The 18209-nt window shown below is 43.5% G+C and overlaps 1 protein-coding gene across 1 annotated transcript; it reads left to right on the top strand.

Moving 5' to 3' along the window:
* Positions 1-2094: 2094 nt before the first annotated feature.
* LOC310771767 (uncharacterized protein) lies at positions 2095-15572 on the top strand (the record flags this gene model as incomplete). The annotated part of the gene is made up of 8 exons (XM_083664291.1): positions 2095-2207; positions 3873-3992; positions 6987-7106; positions 8398-8517; positions 13440-13675; positions 13766-14154; positions 14737-14891; positions 15327-15572. Coding segments are annotated over exons 1-8 (1454 nt in total), but the record flags the coding sequence as incomplete, so codon positions are not given.
* Between the last annotated feature and the right edge of the window lie 2637 nt (positions 15573-18209).

Below are 18209 nucleotides of genomic sequence, written 5' to 3'. Positions count from 1 at the left end.
TGTAGCGCGTCTCTACCCTGAGTAACACGGGGAAGCAAGCGTGACCGCAAGCAAAGGCCAGCGGCCCGTGAAGCTAGTCAATCTCAGAAGAAACTCTTCAAAGGGAGTTGCAATCTAGTAGATGCTAATTGCACGAGGCAAGCAACACTTAGCAGACAAGCAAGCTGGCTAAAGGCCCAATTATACTCAACGTTAAAGACGGAGACGGACAGACCCTCTGTCCAGGGTCTGTCCGTACTCTGCGTTCATTTCGTCCGTTTTCTGTCCGTCATCTGAAAGCTTACAGATACGCATGAAACGGAGGAAATCACACACACACTCATGCATTTGACTCTCTACTGTGGTGGATGTATTACTTAACATGATACCAACGTGAAAGACGCATGGAAGCATGTGGACAGTGACGATTACACCGTTTGAAACGGACGCCCTTAGTTACGGATGAAAATGGAGTATAATTGGGCCTTAAGATGGCGTAAGTACTGAGAGAAGCGGCCCACACAAGGTGCGGGGCGGGCTCACCTAGCTAGCGAATCGCCCAGCTAAAATCCCAGATGCCAGTAAAGCTACACTACATTTATGTAGGTCATAGCAACGCCTGTACGGCGTGCTCCTGCCTTGCATGCACACATCAAATTAATTGTGCTGGTCGTAACCGGCCAGCGTAGCCTCACAGCTAATACAGCACCTAGCTGTTTACAAGGTAGTCCAGGCTAGCTGCACTGAGCAAACTAGCTAACTATCTAATGCGCGCGCTTTAAAGCCGGCGCCTAAAGTACCTAGCACACGAAAACTACCCGCACGGGTGCCAAGGTAGCTATCTGCAACAACTGGGCTACTTAGCCTCTTTGTTCCTGTGCTACGTGGTACAAGCTATTTGCACGTATGCAAAGCTTAACAGTTTGAGCGCGGACCTAAATCGGCCCTCAAACGAAAACGCTGCCCCAGCCAGGGGACCGAAGCAAAGCTACACAGCGGCAGCAATAACCACTATACGGCGATAGCAGTAGAGCTACACGGCGATAGCAATAAACAGTTAACTAAGGAAGATACTCTTAGCTTTAGATGACTTGTTCCGACGCCGCAGGGTGAAGGGTACAGGGTCGGTCTCCGAAGCCTGCTTTATCCCGTCCACGCGACCCTCTTGAGGTGGGCAAGTCAGCCGGGACGAGCCTAGTATCTAAAGCTATATAATATAACTCCTTGTTAACCGTCGGAGCTTTCACAAAACACGTCTTCACAGCGGGTGGAAGAAAGCGGAAGTGATTTCCCTGGACTGGCAGGACGTGACGTAGTCACGTGGATCCGTGTCAGTCCCAGGGGGTACCACGCCACCTACGGGTGGGTGGTCAGGTTTTAATGAAAAGTAATTTTGGAGCAAAATAACAGTCTTCCATAGGGCTGCGTTGCAGCGTTTAAGGTACTAGTGAGAGCTTGAGTTCGAAACGAAGTAAAACTCACTACCTCCTCCTAAACTCAACTGAACTCCCCCTCCCATAAAACTGGAACTCATACTGTATATAATTTAATGCCTGTCTAACTGGGACTGTAAATTCATATAAATTCCCTGCACATGAATGCCTATTTAACTTAGCCTGTAAATTTCATGTACATTCAATGTAAACTCTTATTTAACTCTGACTGTAAATTCATGTAAATCCACTGCCTATTTAACGTCTATTTAATCTTAAATCCAATGTAAATTCATATTTATCATCCACAGAACACTTCACCACTCAGGTATATATTGTATATATTGACTCGATTTTACTCGATTTGATTGCACTTGCAACTTTGTGATTGTCTTTAGTTATCTTCCTACTTCTTATCTCTGTATATTGATGTGACCGCTACGCTGCATACAGGCACTAAGACAAATTCCTCGTATGTAACTTGCATACTGTGGCAATAAAAGTGATTCTGATTCTGATTGTGATTCTGTTTAAACTTGACAAATGTTGATGTTACTGCTTGAGGCGAACAGCCACAGAGGCAGCCATTACGGTTTTGTAAACGAAATGTGAGTTCACGTGACCGGCTGGTTTACCAGGCTAATGATATGTATCAAACATTTGTGTTTCCAGCAGAGGTCAGCACCACAGACAGAGAGCAGAGTCTCCAGTACCCAGCTGTCTGTCTATGAAGAGTGACCGGTCTAAAGACAATTCTATAAACTTCAGTAATGAACCTGGACCTTCAGACACAAGGTAAGAGGACTGTTATACTGTGAGGCTGTCTGATGGCATATCATGAACTGAGAATTAAGACACAATGCTGCATGACCCCCCCCCCCATCTCTCTCTCTCTCTCTCTCTCTCTCTCTCTCTCTCTCTCTCCCTCTCTCTCTCTCTCTCTCTCTTTGTCAATAAAACATACTTTCCTGGAATAAATCTTTAAAATCATATGAAATTAATAACAAAATGTCAAACTACATGTATGATCGATATAACAACAAAAACTATTAGAAAATGAAAACAATATGTGTTTACAGCATATATACAGTTTTTCTGCTTCTAGGCGTCCACAGAAACATCATCTTTGTAATCTTGACCTTACTGTATAAATTGACCTCTTGTGACCTCTAGGATCATCACAGCCTCATGACCTCTAGAAACAGAATCTAGACCACTAGACCGTTCAGAAAATATATGGGATTCCCACGCATAATATCTCTTACAAGCACATAAACACCTCTCTCTCTCTCTCTCTCTCTCTCTCTCTCTTTCTCTCTCTCTCTCTCTGTCTCTCCCATTCCTGTCTCCCTCTCTCACTATCTCTGTCAATAAAGCATGAACATTCCTCGAATTAAGGCCCAATCCCAATTCTTATTTGTACCCCTACCCCTTACCCCTCACCCCTAGCCCTTGCCCCTCAAAACAGAGTACCAAGGGCTAGGGGTGAAGCTAAACCCCTAAGAAATGGAACAGCACTCGATTACCGCTACGTCATCAAACGTTTTCGCTAGCTGACTGCTACGTCAGCAGAAGCGACAACACAAACATCCAAAATGCCATCTGCAAACGTTGTGATGTCCCTTTTAACTTGTGCACCCGGTTGCATTAGCAACACAAAACGTAATATATCGATGGTAAATGAAGGACTATCACATGCGGACCGTCACGCTATAAACGCAACACAGTCGAAAATTGTAAAATAGCAACGTTTTGGACCAACGTTGCTATGTTACAATTTCGGGTCGAAAATTGTAAAATAGTAACGTTCTGAGATCTTAGGGTAATGCACGACGGCAGATGACAAATTAGCGATTCAAAAAAACTTTTAAGTGCACCCCGTTGCATTATATATAGCAATAAAACACGGAATACTGTATAACACAAATGTGACTGTCGAAATGTTATTTGCTGGTATTTGCACTGAATTCTGGTAAAAATCCATCTACCCCTTGGTAGCAAGTAAGGTCCGGGAAAATCTTTGTTTTGAGGGCTATTCAGCCCTAGCCCTTGGCCCTCGCCCTCGATCCACAGGAGAATTGGGATACCCCTTCCCCTCACATGAACACGCAGGGCTAAGGGGAAGGGCTAAGTGGTAGAATTGGGATTGGGCCTAAATCTTTAAAATTATATATATGAAATGTATACACGAATCCTGCGAAGTTGCGGATGTAAACAAGCCTCCATTACTGTGGTGACCTACTCAGACAAAAAAATCAAACTACATGTCTCATTTGACATTGGCCAGTTAAGATGTCAACTATGAGGCAGGTCGCTGATTGGCTAGAGCGCTTTGTCATTTCTGCAAAAACCCTCCAGGGCTGGAGGCCAGACGGTCTGGTAGAACAAAATGAAATGTGAGTTCACGTGACCGGCTGCTTTACCAGGCTAATGATATGTATCAAACATTTGTGTTTGCAGAGGTCAGCACCACAGACAGAGAGCAGAGTCTCCAGTACCCAGCTGTCTGTCTATGAAGAGTGACATGTCTAAAGACAGACCTCTACACTTCAGTAATGAACCTGGACCTTCAGACACAAGGTAAGAGGACTGTTATACTGTGAGGCTGTCTGATGGCATATCATTAACTGAGGATGAAGACATAATGCTGCATGACCCCCCCCCCATCTCTCTCTCTCTCTCTCTCTCTCTCTCTCTCTCTCTCTCTCTCTCTCTCTCTCTCTCTCCCTCTCTCTCTCTCTCTCTCTCTTTGTCAATAAAACATACTTTCCTGGAATAAATCTTTAAAATCATATGAAATTAATAACAAAATGTCAAACTACATGTATGATCGATATAACAACAAAAACTATTAGAAAATGAAAACAATATGTGTTTACAGCATATATACAGTTTTTCTGCTTCTAGGCGTCCACAGAAACATCATCTTTGTAATCTTGACCTTACTGTATAAATTGACCTCTTGTGACCTCTAGGATCATCACAGCCTCATGACCTCTAGAAACAGAATCTAGACCACTAGACCGTTCAGAAAATATATGGGATTCCCACGCATAATATCTCTTACAAGCACATAAACACCTTATGTTGCTAGTAGCACCACGTTGTAATACTGCATGTTGAATATATATGTATTTATTGTTTTCTTTCTTTTCTTTTCCTGTGTCTGAGCCTGTTTGTCTGTCCTGTTTCTATATTCTTAAAGTCCCTGGAAACCAAAATCCACAAAAACGTTCTAACTATGTTATTTAGGGTCTTATGTTAGTAATTTTGTGCCTCCGAAATTATTATACATTACTTTCAACCCAAAGCCTTAAAATCGACACTTTTCTACAAGATTCTACAAAGTACTTCCTCATTGAAGACAGCAGTGCGCGAGGTGCTAAAATGCAGGAGCTTATGACGTCATAAGCTCTATATAACCTTTGTACACGCGCGCAATCCGCACCCACCCTCCTTTTGTCCGTTCTTTGCCCCCAGTGACAGCGCTCCCTCGCTGTCCGTCTGCCTCCCACTCTGTGTGCGAGCGCTATGCTTCTCTCCCTCTCCCTCTCTCTCTCTCTCTCTCTCTCTCTCTCTCTCTCTCTCTCTCTCCCTCTCTCCCCCTCTCTCTCTCTCTCTCTCTCTCTCGGGACTAGTGAGAGGGAGAGCACAGAGAGACACACAGGCTGCTGACTCGAGGTTACTCTCTCTCACACACACAAACACACACACACACACACACACACACACACACACGTCGATCTCTCTTTCTCTCTTTCCCTCCCCCCTCTCTCTCTCTCTCTCTCGGGACTAGTGAGAGAGAGAGCACAGAGAGAGACACACAGGCTGCTGACGCGAGGTTACTCTCTCTCACACACACAAACACACACACACACACACACACACACACACAGTCACACACACACACACACACACACACACGTCGATCTCTCTTTCTCTCTTTCCCTCCCCCCTCTGTCTCGCGCTCTCTCTCTCTCGGAAAACCTGCTGCAGACGGGACACGCCCATACATTCCGCGGGAGAAAATACACTCTAAAAAATAATCGATTCTCATGCGTTTTGACACACCTGTCAAACCTAAATTTATATACTTTGCGACGTTCATCATCGTTCAAATTTGGCTGGTGGCTTATTAACTCATTCATGGCCAGTTTAGGACTGCCAATATTTAGCACAGGCCAAAGATTTTCATAATTGTTGGTCATCTTTCAAGACCCACAGTAAATTATCTATTAGCACCAAAGTGATTTGCAATAGCTCAAAATGAAGATGTACGTCTCTGGGTTCACCAGGAAAAAAAAGTGAGCTTTTAGCATGTTCTGTACTCTACTTATAGCCCTTTATATACACCCTGTTTTCACCAAAAAGGTCTCTCTGACAAGATAAATTGCAGATATTGGCATTTTTCTAAATCACACAATCTCAGCCAGAACTCGCTCTCAATTCTTTTATTTTGAACTGTATTGACATCAGACATGTAAATATTATTCGTTATGACACAAATGAAAAAAAAAATATATATATATACCGTATATATATATATATATACATGATGTGCTTTTTTTACATTCAACAATACAGTTTAGTGTGAGTGAGTGTGATCATAGAATAGAATGCAGAGATCAGTGTAGTCTCTCTCACACACACACACACACACACACACACACACACACACACACACACTCACACACTCCTTACCGCGAGATCTTCCGGGTCCTGTCGCATTGGAGTCAGTCCAGTCTTCCTCGCCAGGAAAGTGGCTGTGCTGCTCTGCTGCTTGACTCTGTGTGAAAGCCATTTCTGTGGCGAGGCTGCAGCTGTTCTCCTCCTCCACACAGTTGTGACTCCGTCTCGTCTCTTTCGGGCTGGCACATAGGAACGGGGTCCAGGGACCAGGATCGATCATGTTGGTCACGGGTTTGACTACCGCGGTTTCGATGTCCGCTGCCCTGCAGCAAGCCGATCAGCTCTGCAGCGCGCCGAGGGGCATTTCAATGGCGTTTCTCCTCTGCAACAAGGAAGCGCGTTTCTCTGTTTTTCCTCCTTTCCTCCTTCTTCCTAATTTCAAACAACAGCTGCGGTATGTGTTTGATAACGTGCTGTCGGCTTGACTTTGAGGTTAGGGACCTGAAACTATGTCACAGGCTGGGGAAGTGTTTGAACTATGCGCTGCACTAATAAAAACAAAAACACGTCAAACACGTCTTTGGCGTGGATGGCTATTTCTGATAACACGTCAAAGACGTCTTTGGCGGTGAATGAGTTAACATAGGGTCCTGTGATGTGATGAACTCAAAATGCTAAATAATAAAGAAATATTTCTGGTTTCCAGGGACTTTAAAGAAAAATTAAAATAAATTATTGAAAAAAGAGAGAACATGTATGGGATCTCCAGGTACAATAAGATAATCCTTTATTCGTCCCACAAGGGACGAATAAAGACAATGAAGATGAGCAGGTTTTTCTGAGCCATTTTCAGAAAACAGTGCTTTTCATCCATTTGTCAACATTGTCAAAATCATACACATTTTGACAAAAGTAAAGAGAGTGACAAGACATTTATGTTTCCAGCAGAGGTCAGTACAGACAGAGAGCAGAGGCTCCAGTACCCAGCTGTCTGTCTATGAAGAGTGACTGGTCTAAAGACAATTCTATAAACTTCAGTAATGAACCTGGACCTTCAGACACAAGGTAAGTGGGCTGGTTATACTGTGAGGCTGCCTGATGGAATATCATGAACTGAGAATGAAGACACAATGCTGCATGTCCTCCTCTCTCCCCCCCCCCCCCCTCTCTCTCTCTCCCCTCTCTCTCTCTCTCTCTCTCTCTCTCTTTCTATCTCTCTCTCTCTGTCTCTCCCATTCCTGTCTCCCTCTCTCACTATCTCTGTCAATAAAGCATGAACATTCCTCGAATTAAGGCCCAATCCCAATTCTTATTTGTACCCCTACCCCTTACCCCTCACCCCTAGCCCTTGCCCCTCAAAACAGAGTACCAAGGGCTAGGGGTGAAGCTAAACCCCTAAGAAATGGAACAGCACTCGATTACCGCTACGTCATCAAACGTTTTCGCTAGCTGACTGCTACGTCAGCAGAAGCGACAACACAAACATCCAAAATGCCATCTGCAAACGTTGTGATGTCCCTTTTAACTTGTGCACCCGGTTGCATTAGCAACACAAAACGTAATATATCGATGGTAAATGAAGGACTATCACATGCGGACCGTCACGCTATAAACGCAACACAGTCGAAAATTGTAAAATAGCAACGTTTTGGACCAACGTTGCTATGTTACAATTTCGGGTCGAAAATTGTAAAATAGTAACGTTCTGAGATCTTAGGGTAATGCACGACGGCAGATGACAAATTAGCGATTCAAAAAAACTTTTAAGTGCACCCCGTTGCATTATATATAGCAATACAACACGGAATACTGTATAACACAAATGTGACTGTCGAAATGTTATTTGCTGGTATTTGCACTGAATTCTGGTAAAAATCCATCTACCCCTTGGTAGCAAGTAAGGTCCGGGAAAATCTTTGTTTTGAGGGCTATTCAGCCCTAGCCCTTGGCCCTCGCCCTCGATCCACAGGAGAATTGGGATACCCCTTCCCCTCACATGAACACGCAGGGCTAAGGGGAAGGGCTAAGTGGTAGAATTGGGATTGGGCCTAAATCTTTAAAATTATATATATGAAATGTATACACGAATCCTGCGAAGTTGCGGATGTAAACAAGCCTCCATTACTGTGGTGACCTACTCAGACAAAAAAATCAAACTACATGTCTCATTTGACATTGGCCAGTTAAGATGTCAACTATGAGGCAGGTCGCTGATTGGCTAGAGCGCTTTGTCATTTCTGCAAAAACCCTCCAGGGCTGGAGGCCAGACGGTCTGGAAGAACAAAATGAAATGTGAGTTCACGTGACCGGCTGGTTTACCAGGCTAATGATATGTATCAAACATCTGTGTTTCCAGAGGTCAGCACCACAGACAGAGAGCAGAGTCTCCAGTACCCAGCTGTCTGTCTATGAAGAGTGACCGGTCTAAAGACAATTCTATAAACTTCAGTAATGAACCTGGACCTTCAGACACAAGGTAAGAGGACTGTTATACTGTGAGGCTGTCTGATGCAATATCATGAACTGAGAATTAAGACACAATGCTGCATGACCCCCCCCCCCCCCCCCTCTCTGTCTCTCTCTCTCTCTCTCTCTTTGTCAATAAAACATACATTCCTGGAATAAATCTTTAAAATCATATGAAATTAATAACAAAAAGTCAAACTACATGATCGATATAACAATAAAAATGAAAATGAAAATGAAATAGAAAATGAAAACAATATGTGTTTACAGCATATATACAGTATTTCAGCTTCTAGGTGTAAACTTTAAGAAAGCCGTCCACAGAAACATCATCTTTGTAATCTTGACCTTACTGTATAAATTGACCTCTTGTGACCTCTAGGATCATCACAGCCTCATGAAACTCTAGAAACAGAATCTAGACCACTAGACCGTTCAGAAAATATATGGGATTCTAGGGGTGTCACGATACACTCAGTTCACGATACGATACACGATATTGGGTTCACGATAACGATACAATACGATATTTTAACAATATTCTTTTGCGATCGATTTGTAAGTTGAGGGGGCATGCTCCACGCTAATTTGAGTAATTTCACCATTTTCATCCTTCGTGTCTGTAACGTCCCTCGTCTGTTCAAACAAAACAATAAAAAGGAGAGCGAGCATGCAATCAGATGCAGATCAGTGTCAACATGTTCAGCTTCTTTTTCTCACGATATGAGATTTCATCTCAACGATACGAATTGTCATGTTTTGAAATGGCGATATATTGTGGAACGATATATTGTGACATCCATTCCCATGGATAATATCTCTTACAAGCACATAAGCACCTTATGTGGCTAGTAGCACCACGTTGTAATACTCATGTCGAATATATATCATTAACTGAGGATTAAGACAAAATGTTGCATGTCCTCCTCTCTCTCTCTCTCTCTCTCTCTGTCTCTCCCATTCCTGTCTCCCTCTCTCACTATCTCTGTCAATAAAGCATGAACATTCCTCGAATAAATCTTTAAAATTATATATATGAAATGTATAAAATTATATTACAAAATCCCTCAAACTACATGTATCATTTATCGATATAACACTGAGGAAAAAATTTGGAAATGAAAACAACATGGGTTTACAGATTATGTACAATATTGCAGCTTTTCAGAAAATACTTGTCCTTGTCTTTCAATTGTCAACATTGTCAAAATCGCACAAATCTCAGCAGAGCAGAGTCTCCAGTACCCAGCTGTCTGTCTATGAAGAGCAGTGGCGTGCCTGACCAAGTTGGTGCCCTAGGCAAGATTTTTGCTGGTGCCCCCCCCCTCCCCCAAAGAAAATATAATAAAAATTATATCGCAGTTAATCCACCACTGCAGTGCAGGTTCAGAATCGCCCCAGTGGCGCTGGAAGTACTTTTAGGTAGGGGGTGCTGTAAGGAAGGGATTCTCGGTGCTGCCCATATTTAGAAGAATATTTAATTTTAACTTAACATTAGGATTATACTGTTGTGATGTCATTATTCAGTATCTTCTCCTTTTCTCACTCACTTTCATGTAAGCACCTGCTCTCCCTTTAGTCGTTTTACACTACAACAGACAGCAACACAGGCATAAACACTGAATTTATTATTATTATTATTATGGAAAACCAGATTATGATGAAAATCAAACACTTTTGAAGAGAGAGCGTATGAAATAAGATTAGAGCTGGGAAGCACAAACTGTTTTTTAATGCATCTTGTTGGTGGTATAAACACAAGACAGCCAAATCCAACAATTTCGAAAATCCCATTTCTTGCCACCAGCAACCTCAGCACCCACCTTCCAGCTCCCTTCCCCCACTCTGGGAAAAAGCTCTGAGCAGGTAGAAGGGGGCGCGGCCACGCAGTGGGTGGGGTGGTATGGATTAGGGACCATGGTGAAAGTGCTGCAGCCCAGGCAGCCAGAAAGCCAGAATTAGAAAAATGAAGACGTTGTTCTGCTTATTTTTTGTCTACTATTGTAAAATAATAGTAGGCCTATTATCATGAAAAAGTATTTGTAAAAAAAAAAAAAAAAAAAATTTTTTTTTTACCCTCTCTGGCGCCCCTAACGGCTCAAGCACCCTTAGCATTTGCCTAGTTCGCCTAATGGACGGCACGCCACTGATGAAGAGTGACTGGTCTATGGGTCCTCCTCCAAACTTCAGTAAAGAACCTGCACCATCAGACACAAGTTAATTGGACTGTTATACTGTAAGCCTACCTGATGCAATATCATTAACTGAGGATTTACTTTCCTTTACTGTTACATTACACAGAGGATTGTATTCCTGAAGCAAAACTAGTTTTGCAGCAAAACACCTGAGAACTTGCGTTTTGGAATTTATACTATTCACACATCTGTGTCCTGAACTGATGTCACTATAAAGATTTACTGATCTGCAGTGGACATCTTAACATGCAGTTTAGTGGTGGAGAGTGTTCCAGCTGGTTGTCTTTGAATTAGTTTCTCTCATGTATGATTAGAATTTTAATTTGGCATCGTTATAGTGTAGGGTTTTATCATTATGCCTCCGAGCTGGAGGCTGAACTGATTCGATTTTGGTGGGCAAAGGTCAAAGTTCAAGGTCACTGTGACCTCACAAATGCCATTTCCTAGCTCATTAACACGATATCTCAGGAACGCCTTGACAATTTCGTTACATTTGGCTCAAACGTCCACTTGGACTCAAGGATGAACTGATTACATTTTGGTGGTCAAAGGTCAACGTCACTGTGACCTCACAGACACCATTCTCAAGATCGTTAACACCATATCTCAGGAACGTCTTGACTGAATTTTGTCACATTTGGCTAAAACTTCCATTTGGACTCAAGGATGAACTGATTTGATTTTGGTGGTCAAACGAACATCACCTGGACGACTGTTCCATGACACGATAGCCCTGTACATGACAGCCTTCTTCATGTAGTTGGACTTTGGTCGTGTTAAAGTCATCTGTCCACCACTTGCCCCTCTGGTGGAGTGTGTATGAATATTTGAACTATAAATTATGGATGGTGAAAAAAATATATTTTCCCCTGACTGTCAACGAATGCTCATTATTCAATCATTAACTGAATTAACCGACAAGATTAAAATGTAGTTATAGCCTAATGCATTCCCCAGGCTGGCGAAGTTGGCGTAACACTTATTCACGTTGCCCATGGAGTACGGAGTGTTTCAGCAGATGACATCCAGGCTGCTGGGCACACTGATGATGTAGGCTACAGTATATGTGTGTCTGTCAGCACATGTGGAGGAGGAGCAGCAGGCGAGATGTCTCCTCGCCTGTAAAGACCTTAGTCTGAAATAAACTAGTTGTGGTGCCATTGTGTGCGACTGCAGGGGTAAACAAAACACAACACAAAAAAATGCTCCGTGCACTGTGTTTTGTGTGCAATGAAGCACTCTCAACATGATTTCCAAAGCTTTCACACACGTCCTGTGTGAACGCCGCCTTAATCTGCATACAGTGCTTTTCTCCTCCATTCATTCAGCCCCTCCCCTCCCCTCCCCTCTCAGTGTGTTCACAATAACAACACTGAGAAACAATATCTAGGAATAAGGTGGATAGGTTATGATGCAGTGATTTAAGCCCTATTGAGCCCAATTGGGTTGTATGTGGCCCGTGAACTAAAATGAGTTTGACACCCCTGATCTAGATAGTATTGACAAATCGTGTCATTTAATTTACAATTTAAACACAAGGGCCTCTATCTTCCCAAAAGCGCTAATTTTGCGTTTGCTCTCGTTTAACACCGTGCGCAATGTTAATTGGGGGCGGACACAAGCGCATGCCTGTGATAATTGTACTGGGCATTGGCTGCCACAAGCCAAAGCAGGCGTTTCAGCGCTAAAATGTGGTGATAGATGGCATTATGCTATCGTCAGCAGCGTGCAATTACTTTGCGCTAAGAGCTTTGAAAAGGACCTCTTACGCGCAAATACCTCTCTGCACTGGGTTGCGCACCATAATCTCTGTGCAGCGCCAGCGCAGTGCAAGTAAAATCCCTTTTGGATATGTCATTAGGCACAGCCTTGTCATGCCAGGACATCAAATTATGCTGCTAAAATTGGGTATCAGCAGATAATTCAGTGAGGCAATCAACTATAACTCACTGAGAATCTTTTATCACATTGCAAAGAGGGAAATTAATTGAGAAAACTTGTTGGACAATGGACATAGGCTATTTACCTTCATAACCACCCGGAGGGTCGTTGGGACCACAGTCGATCTGTCAATCAGCTCTCTCTGTCCTCGCACGAGTGAGTAGGCTACACTCTATTACGCAGGGAGAGAATTACAGCGTATTGCATGCGGTGAGGCAGCCTCGCACAAACACCCATTGCGAGACGGGAATCTGATTGGTTTTGATTGACGTAATCCCCAGCCTTGCCTGGCCATGCCTGTGAATAATTCTGGTAGTTAAGACCGCCCAAATCCTGTTTGCTCAGGCATTTTGGGGCGCAGATGATTTTGGCACGGCTCTAATTTGCGCTTGCAACAGGTGCCGTGAACCTTTCCGCATCGCGGCCGAGAATTGCCTCCCCAACATATTTCGGGGCTGTTTTAACTTAGAAATCAGGGAGGTCACGTCTACCAGACAATTATATCACTTTTAAACCGTTACATTTCTGTAGAAATCATTACAAGTATGCTCCCATGAGGTGGGGATGTTTTTTTTCCTCTGCTGAGCGGGGGAGCAAAATTTGGCAGAACACCTGGCAGACGGCGCAAGGCGCAGTGCTATCTTCCGTGACTTAAGGCACGTGCAAACAAGTGAGCAAGCGCTATTAGGGGATAGCGCCTGTCGGAAGATAGGGGCCAAGGTTTCTAGTGGAAACTACATTGTGCTGTCTGATGATAGCAGACATCAGTTATCATGAATTGTGTTCATCTCCACAGAGCGAGGAAGAGGAGTCTAGGTGTTGTGAAGCAGCAGCTGTCCTGCTGTGCATTGTGTCATTGGGTCCTGAGGGATCCAGTCTCTACCAGCTGTGGACACAGGTTCTGCAGACAGTGCATCACCTCATACTGGGCCCAGTCTGGTTCATCAGGAGACTCCGCCTGTCCCCAGTGTGGAAAAAGGGCCAGAACAAGATCTGGACTGCAGACACCCAGTCAAACCAGCATTGCACAATGTAAGATTGTCTACTGTTCTCACCATTTCTAAAACCAGGAAACAACAGCATGTTTTGTTAAACACTTGTTTACTCTTTCTTCTCTTCCAGTGGACAGTGTTTTGCAGGAGGTTTTAGACGAGCATAAGATTGTTCTGATAATGAGATGTGAATTTGTGACAGAAGGAACAGAAGAAACAGCTGAAGCAGGAATTGGAACTCCCCTCAATAGGATCTACACTGCACTCTACATCACAGTGGGACAGAGTGAAGAGGTTAATACCCAACATGAGGTGTGGCAGCTGGAGACGGCATCCAAGATGGAGACTCTCCATGACACTCAGATCAAGTGCCATGACATCTTTAAACCCTTACCTGACCAAGAGACACACATCAGAGTAGTTCTGACGAATGGTGTTGCTGGCATTGGAAAAACCTTCTCAGTGAAGAAGTTCACTCTGGACTGGGCAGAGGGCTTGGAAAATCAAGACATCAGTCTTGTGATTCCGCTTTCGTTCCGGGAGCTGAACTTGATCAGAGATGAGCAGTACAGTCTTCTCATGCTGCTCCATGTTTTCCATCCAACCTTACAGATGGTCACAGCTGAGAAGCTCTCTGTCTGTAAAGTTGTGTTCATCTTTGATGGCCTGGATGAAAGCAGACTTCCATTGGATTTCCACAACAACGAGGTGGTTTCTGATGTCACACAGGTATCATCAGTAGATGTGCTGTTGACAAACCTCATCAAGGGGAATCTGCTTCCCTTGGCTCTTCACTGGATAACTTCCAGACCTGCAGCAGCCAATCAGATCCCTCCGACATGTGTTGACAGGGTAACAGAGGTACGAGGGTTCACTGATCTCCAGAAGGAGGAGTACTTTAGGAGGAGATCCACTGATGAGGAGCTGTCCAGCAGAATCATCTCACACATCAAGGCATCCAGGACCGTCCACATCATGTGCCACATCCCAGTCTTCTGTTGGATCACTGCTACAGTTCTGGAGCACATGTTGACTACAGACCAGAGAAGAGAGCTGCCCAAGACCCTGACTGAGATGTACTCACACTTCCTGCTGGTTCAGACTGAGAGGAAGAAGCATAAGTATGATGAGAGCCATGAGATGAGTCAACAGCAGCTGATGGAGACTGACAGGGATGTTCTTCTGAAGCTGGGGAAGCTGGCGTTTGATCATCTGGAGACAGGCAACCTCCTGTTCTACCAAGAAGAGCTGGATGAGTGTGGTCTTGATGTCAGAGAGGCCTCAGTGTTCTCAGGAGTGTGCACAGAGATCTTCAAAAGAGAGTGTGTGCTCTTCCAGAAGACGGTCTACTGCTTTGTCCATCTGAGCATCCAGGAGTTTCTCGCTGCAGTCTACATGTTCCACTGTTACACAAACAGGGCAGAGAATGTACTGAGCACATTCCTGGGAAAAGACTGGTGTAAATGTGATCAATCCCAGGATGTCCTCCTGAAGAAAGCCTTGGTCAAAGCCCTGAAGAGTAAAAATGGCCACCTGGACCTCTTTGTCCGCTTTCTTCATGGTCTCTCACTGGAGTCCAGCCAGAGTCTCTTAGGAGGCCTGCTGGGTCAGACAGAGAGCAGTCCAGATAGCATTCAGAGAACCATCAGCACCCTGAAAAAGATGAACACTGCCAATACATCTCCTGACAGAAGCATTAACATCTTCCACTGTTTGATGGAGATGAATCACCACTCAGTACATCAGGAGATCCAAGAGTTCCTGAAGTCAGAGAACAAGCCAAAGAAGAAACTCTCTATGGTCCACTGCTCAGCTCTGGCCTACATGCTGCAGATGTCAGAGAAGGTTCGGGATGTGTTCGACCCAAAGGTGTACAACACATCAAACGAGGGACGAATCAGACTGATTCCAGCTGTGAGGAACTGCAGAAAGGCTCGGTTAGTCCAGATGTGAATTCTAACATTATCTACAGTGTAGTTATATTCACACCTGACGCCATAATAACTACAATAAAGATACAGTATGTAGTTGCTTCAACATACACAGTATAAAAGTGCTGTTCTACATAGCAGTCATACACAGTGTTGGGCGTAACACATTACAAAGTAATGTGCTATTGTAATCATGTTACTTTTTCTTGTAACAGAGTAAAAGTAAGGCATTACTGTTTAGTGTTGGGCAATCTTGACCTAAATTACTTCGTCATATCGTCACACGTTGAGATCGCCGGATGCGGGATGCCGGATGCCATCGCCCCCTGCCCTGTGTGTGTGTGTGTGTGTGTGTGTGTGTGTGTGTGTGTGTGTGTGTGTGTGTGTGTGTGTGTGTGTGTGTGTGTGTGTGTGACAGCAGTGGCTGCCTGGCGGGCAGAGGTGTGTGAACGCAGTGAATGCTACTACTGTACATTTGAACATGTTTCTGATGTCTGCAATGAGCCTCGTTAAAATCTATAATTACAAACCTGTTTGCTGTGGCTTGTCCTTTGATCTGAGTCTCCCATCTTCTTTCTTTTCTCTCTCGTCCTCCACATGTTGCAGCATGTGAGGCATAAATGATCTGACCACTTGTCCTTATTCTCAAACGTTAATTTGAAGTAGCTGAATTTGTCAATTCAATCTGATGTTCTACACTAAATGAGTGTGCGGCTGTTCAAAGAAATGTTGACTTTACACACGGTCCAGTTTGTGCCAGAGTGCGATCTGGCACTCAATTTACTAACACACCGTGTTGTTATTCTCATTTGCCTATGACAGCTGCCCGCTCCTAAACACATGTTGGCTGCTGAGTCTCTTCCAAGTTACGCGATTAAATATTCACAAGATAGTGTTCTTACTCACAAAATATTCTCCAATTTCGAGCAACGGCTCCCTTTTAGAAGTCCGTCTGTGCTCGGTGCGACAATATCACTGCATCATGGTCAGTTTAACATTATTAGTATCTTATCTTTAATCACATACATAACATTACTCTTATGGAGCTGAGCACAGAGTAAAGTTCTGCTGAGCAGGTCAGGTGACATGTGGAGAACGAGAGAGAGAAAAAGAAAAGAGATGAGATGAGACACAGATCAAAGGACAAGCAACAGCAAACAGGTTAATTAAAGATTTTAATAACGAGGCTCATTGTGGACATCAGAAACATGTTTAAATGTACAATAGTAGCATTTATTCACTGTGTTCACATAACTCTACCCACCAGGCAGCCACTGCTGTCACACACACACACACACACACACACACACACACACACACACACACACACACACACACAGGGCCGTAACCAGGCTTCCGAAATAGGGGAGGTCCAGCAAGGGGAGGCAGATTCTCAAAAATTTGAGTTTTCCCCCCCCCCTTTTTTAGCCATATTTAGAGTAATATATAATTTTAAATCAACATTAGGATTATACTGTTGTGATGTCATTATTCAGTATATTCTCTTTCATGTCACCACCTGCTCAGCTCTCCTGTCAACATAATTGTAACTAACAAACACAAACTGTTTTAGCCAAATTCATATCAAAATGACACCTACAAACACAGGTACACAACCCAAGCCGTACACAACACACAAAGTCATCATCGATAATAAAAAAAACATACAGAGGGACATTTATTTATTCCTGATAGGAACGATTGAAAAATAAAATAAAATATATTATGTTGTTTTTAACTTTACACCACCTCTTTTTGTTACTTATTGGGTCATGAAACTGAAACCATGCATATAGCCACCTGCATACCTGACTTCGGGAGCTTGGCAATTGGCATCATGCATGATTACAATGAGATGCACCCACTTTAAACCTGAATAAAGTAATAAAACCACTAGTAAACCAGTAGGCGGCGCCTGGCCTGCTGTTCAGTGAGTGGCCTGGCCTGGCCTGGCCTGCAAAAAAAAAAAAAAAAAAAAAAAAATTTTTTTTTTTTTTTTTTTTGCAGGCTGAAATATTAGGGGAGGTCCGGACCTCCCCGTTCTCATAGCTAGTTACGGCCATGCACACACACACACACACACACACACACACACACACACAGGGGGGGTTGGGGGATAATTCAATTAAGCAATAGTTCACAACAGTATATGCTTATTATAGCACACCTAAAGGTGGTGCTTCATCACAGTTACCAGTCAGACCAGTCAACAGATCAGCCGTTACTTGTGTTTCATTCTTTAGCCTCTTTAACCTCTTTATTGGTGCAAAGTCTATGAAAGATTCACGTCGTCTTCAAGTCATGTTGGAAATATTGGAATGACAGTAGAGCGCACATGAACGATCCAACAAAGTGCGAAATACATCCAGGAGAGTCTGAATTTAATGTTGTAGCTCAAAACCTTCACAAATATTTTGTGTCTGTCATTATTTAGATACTTCTGTTCGTAATGTGGCTTATGTCATCATATCTATTGGCCCAAAAGAAAGCAAGTCAACTTGGCACAATTGTTTTACAGTGCATGCAGACCATAATGACAAAAGTTGTTTGAGTTATCAGTCGCCCTGCTTTGTGCTGCAGCTTGATTGGCTGTCTTGTTGTCTTTCTATTTGAAATTTTGAATTTGGCCCCTCCTCTCGTCGC

This window comes from Poromitra crassiceps (assembly GCF_964638095.1).
Source record: "Poromitra crassiceps genome assembly, contig: HAP1_SCAFFOLD_1183, whole genome shotgun sequence".
Classification (NCBI taxonomy): domain Eukaryota; kingdom Metazoa; phylum Chordata; class Actinopteri; order Beryciformes; family Melamphaidae; genus Poromitra; species Poromitra crassiceps.
The sequence above is the reverse complement of the archived record's forward strand: the minus strand, read 5'-3'. Positions and strand labels throughout refer to the sequence as shown.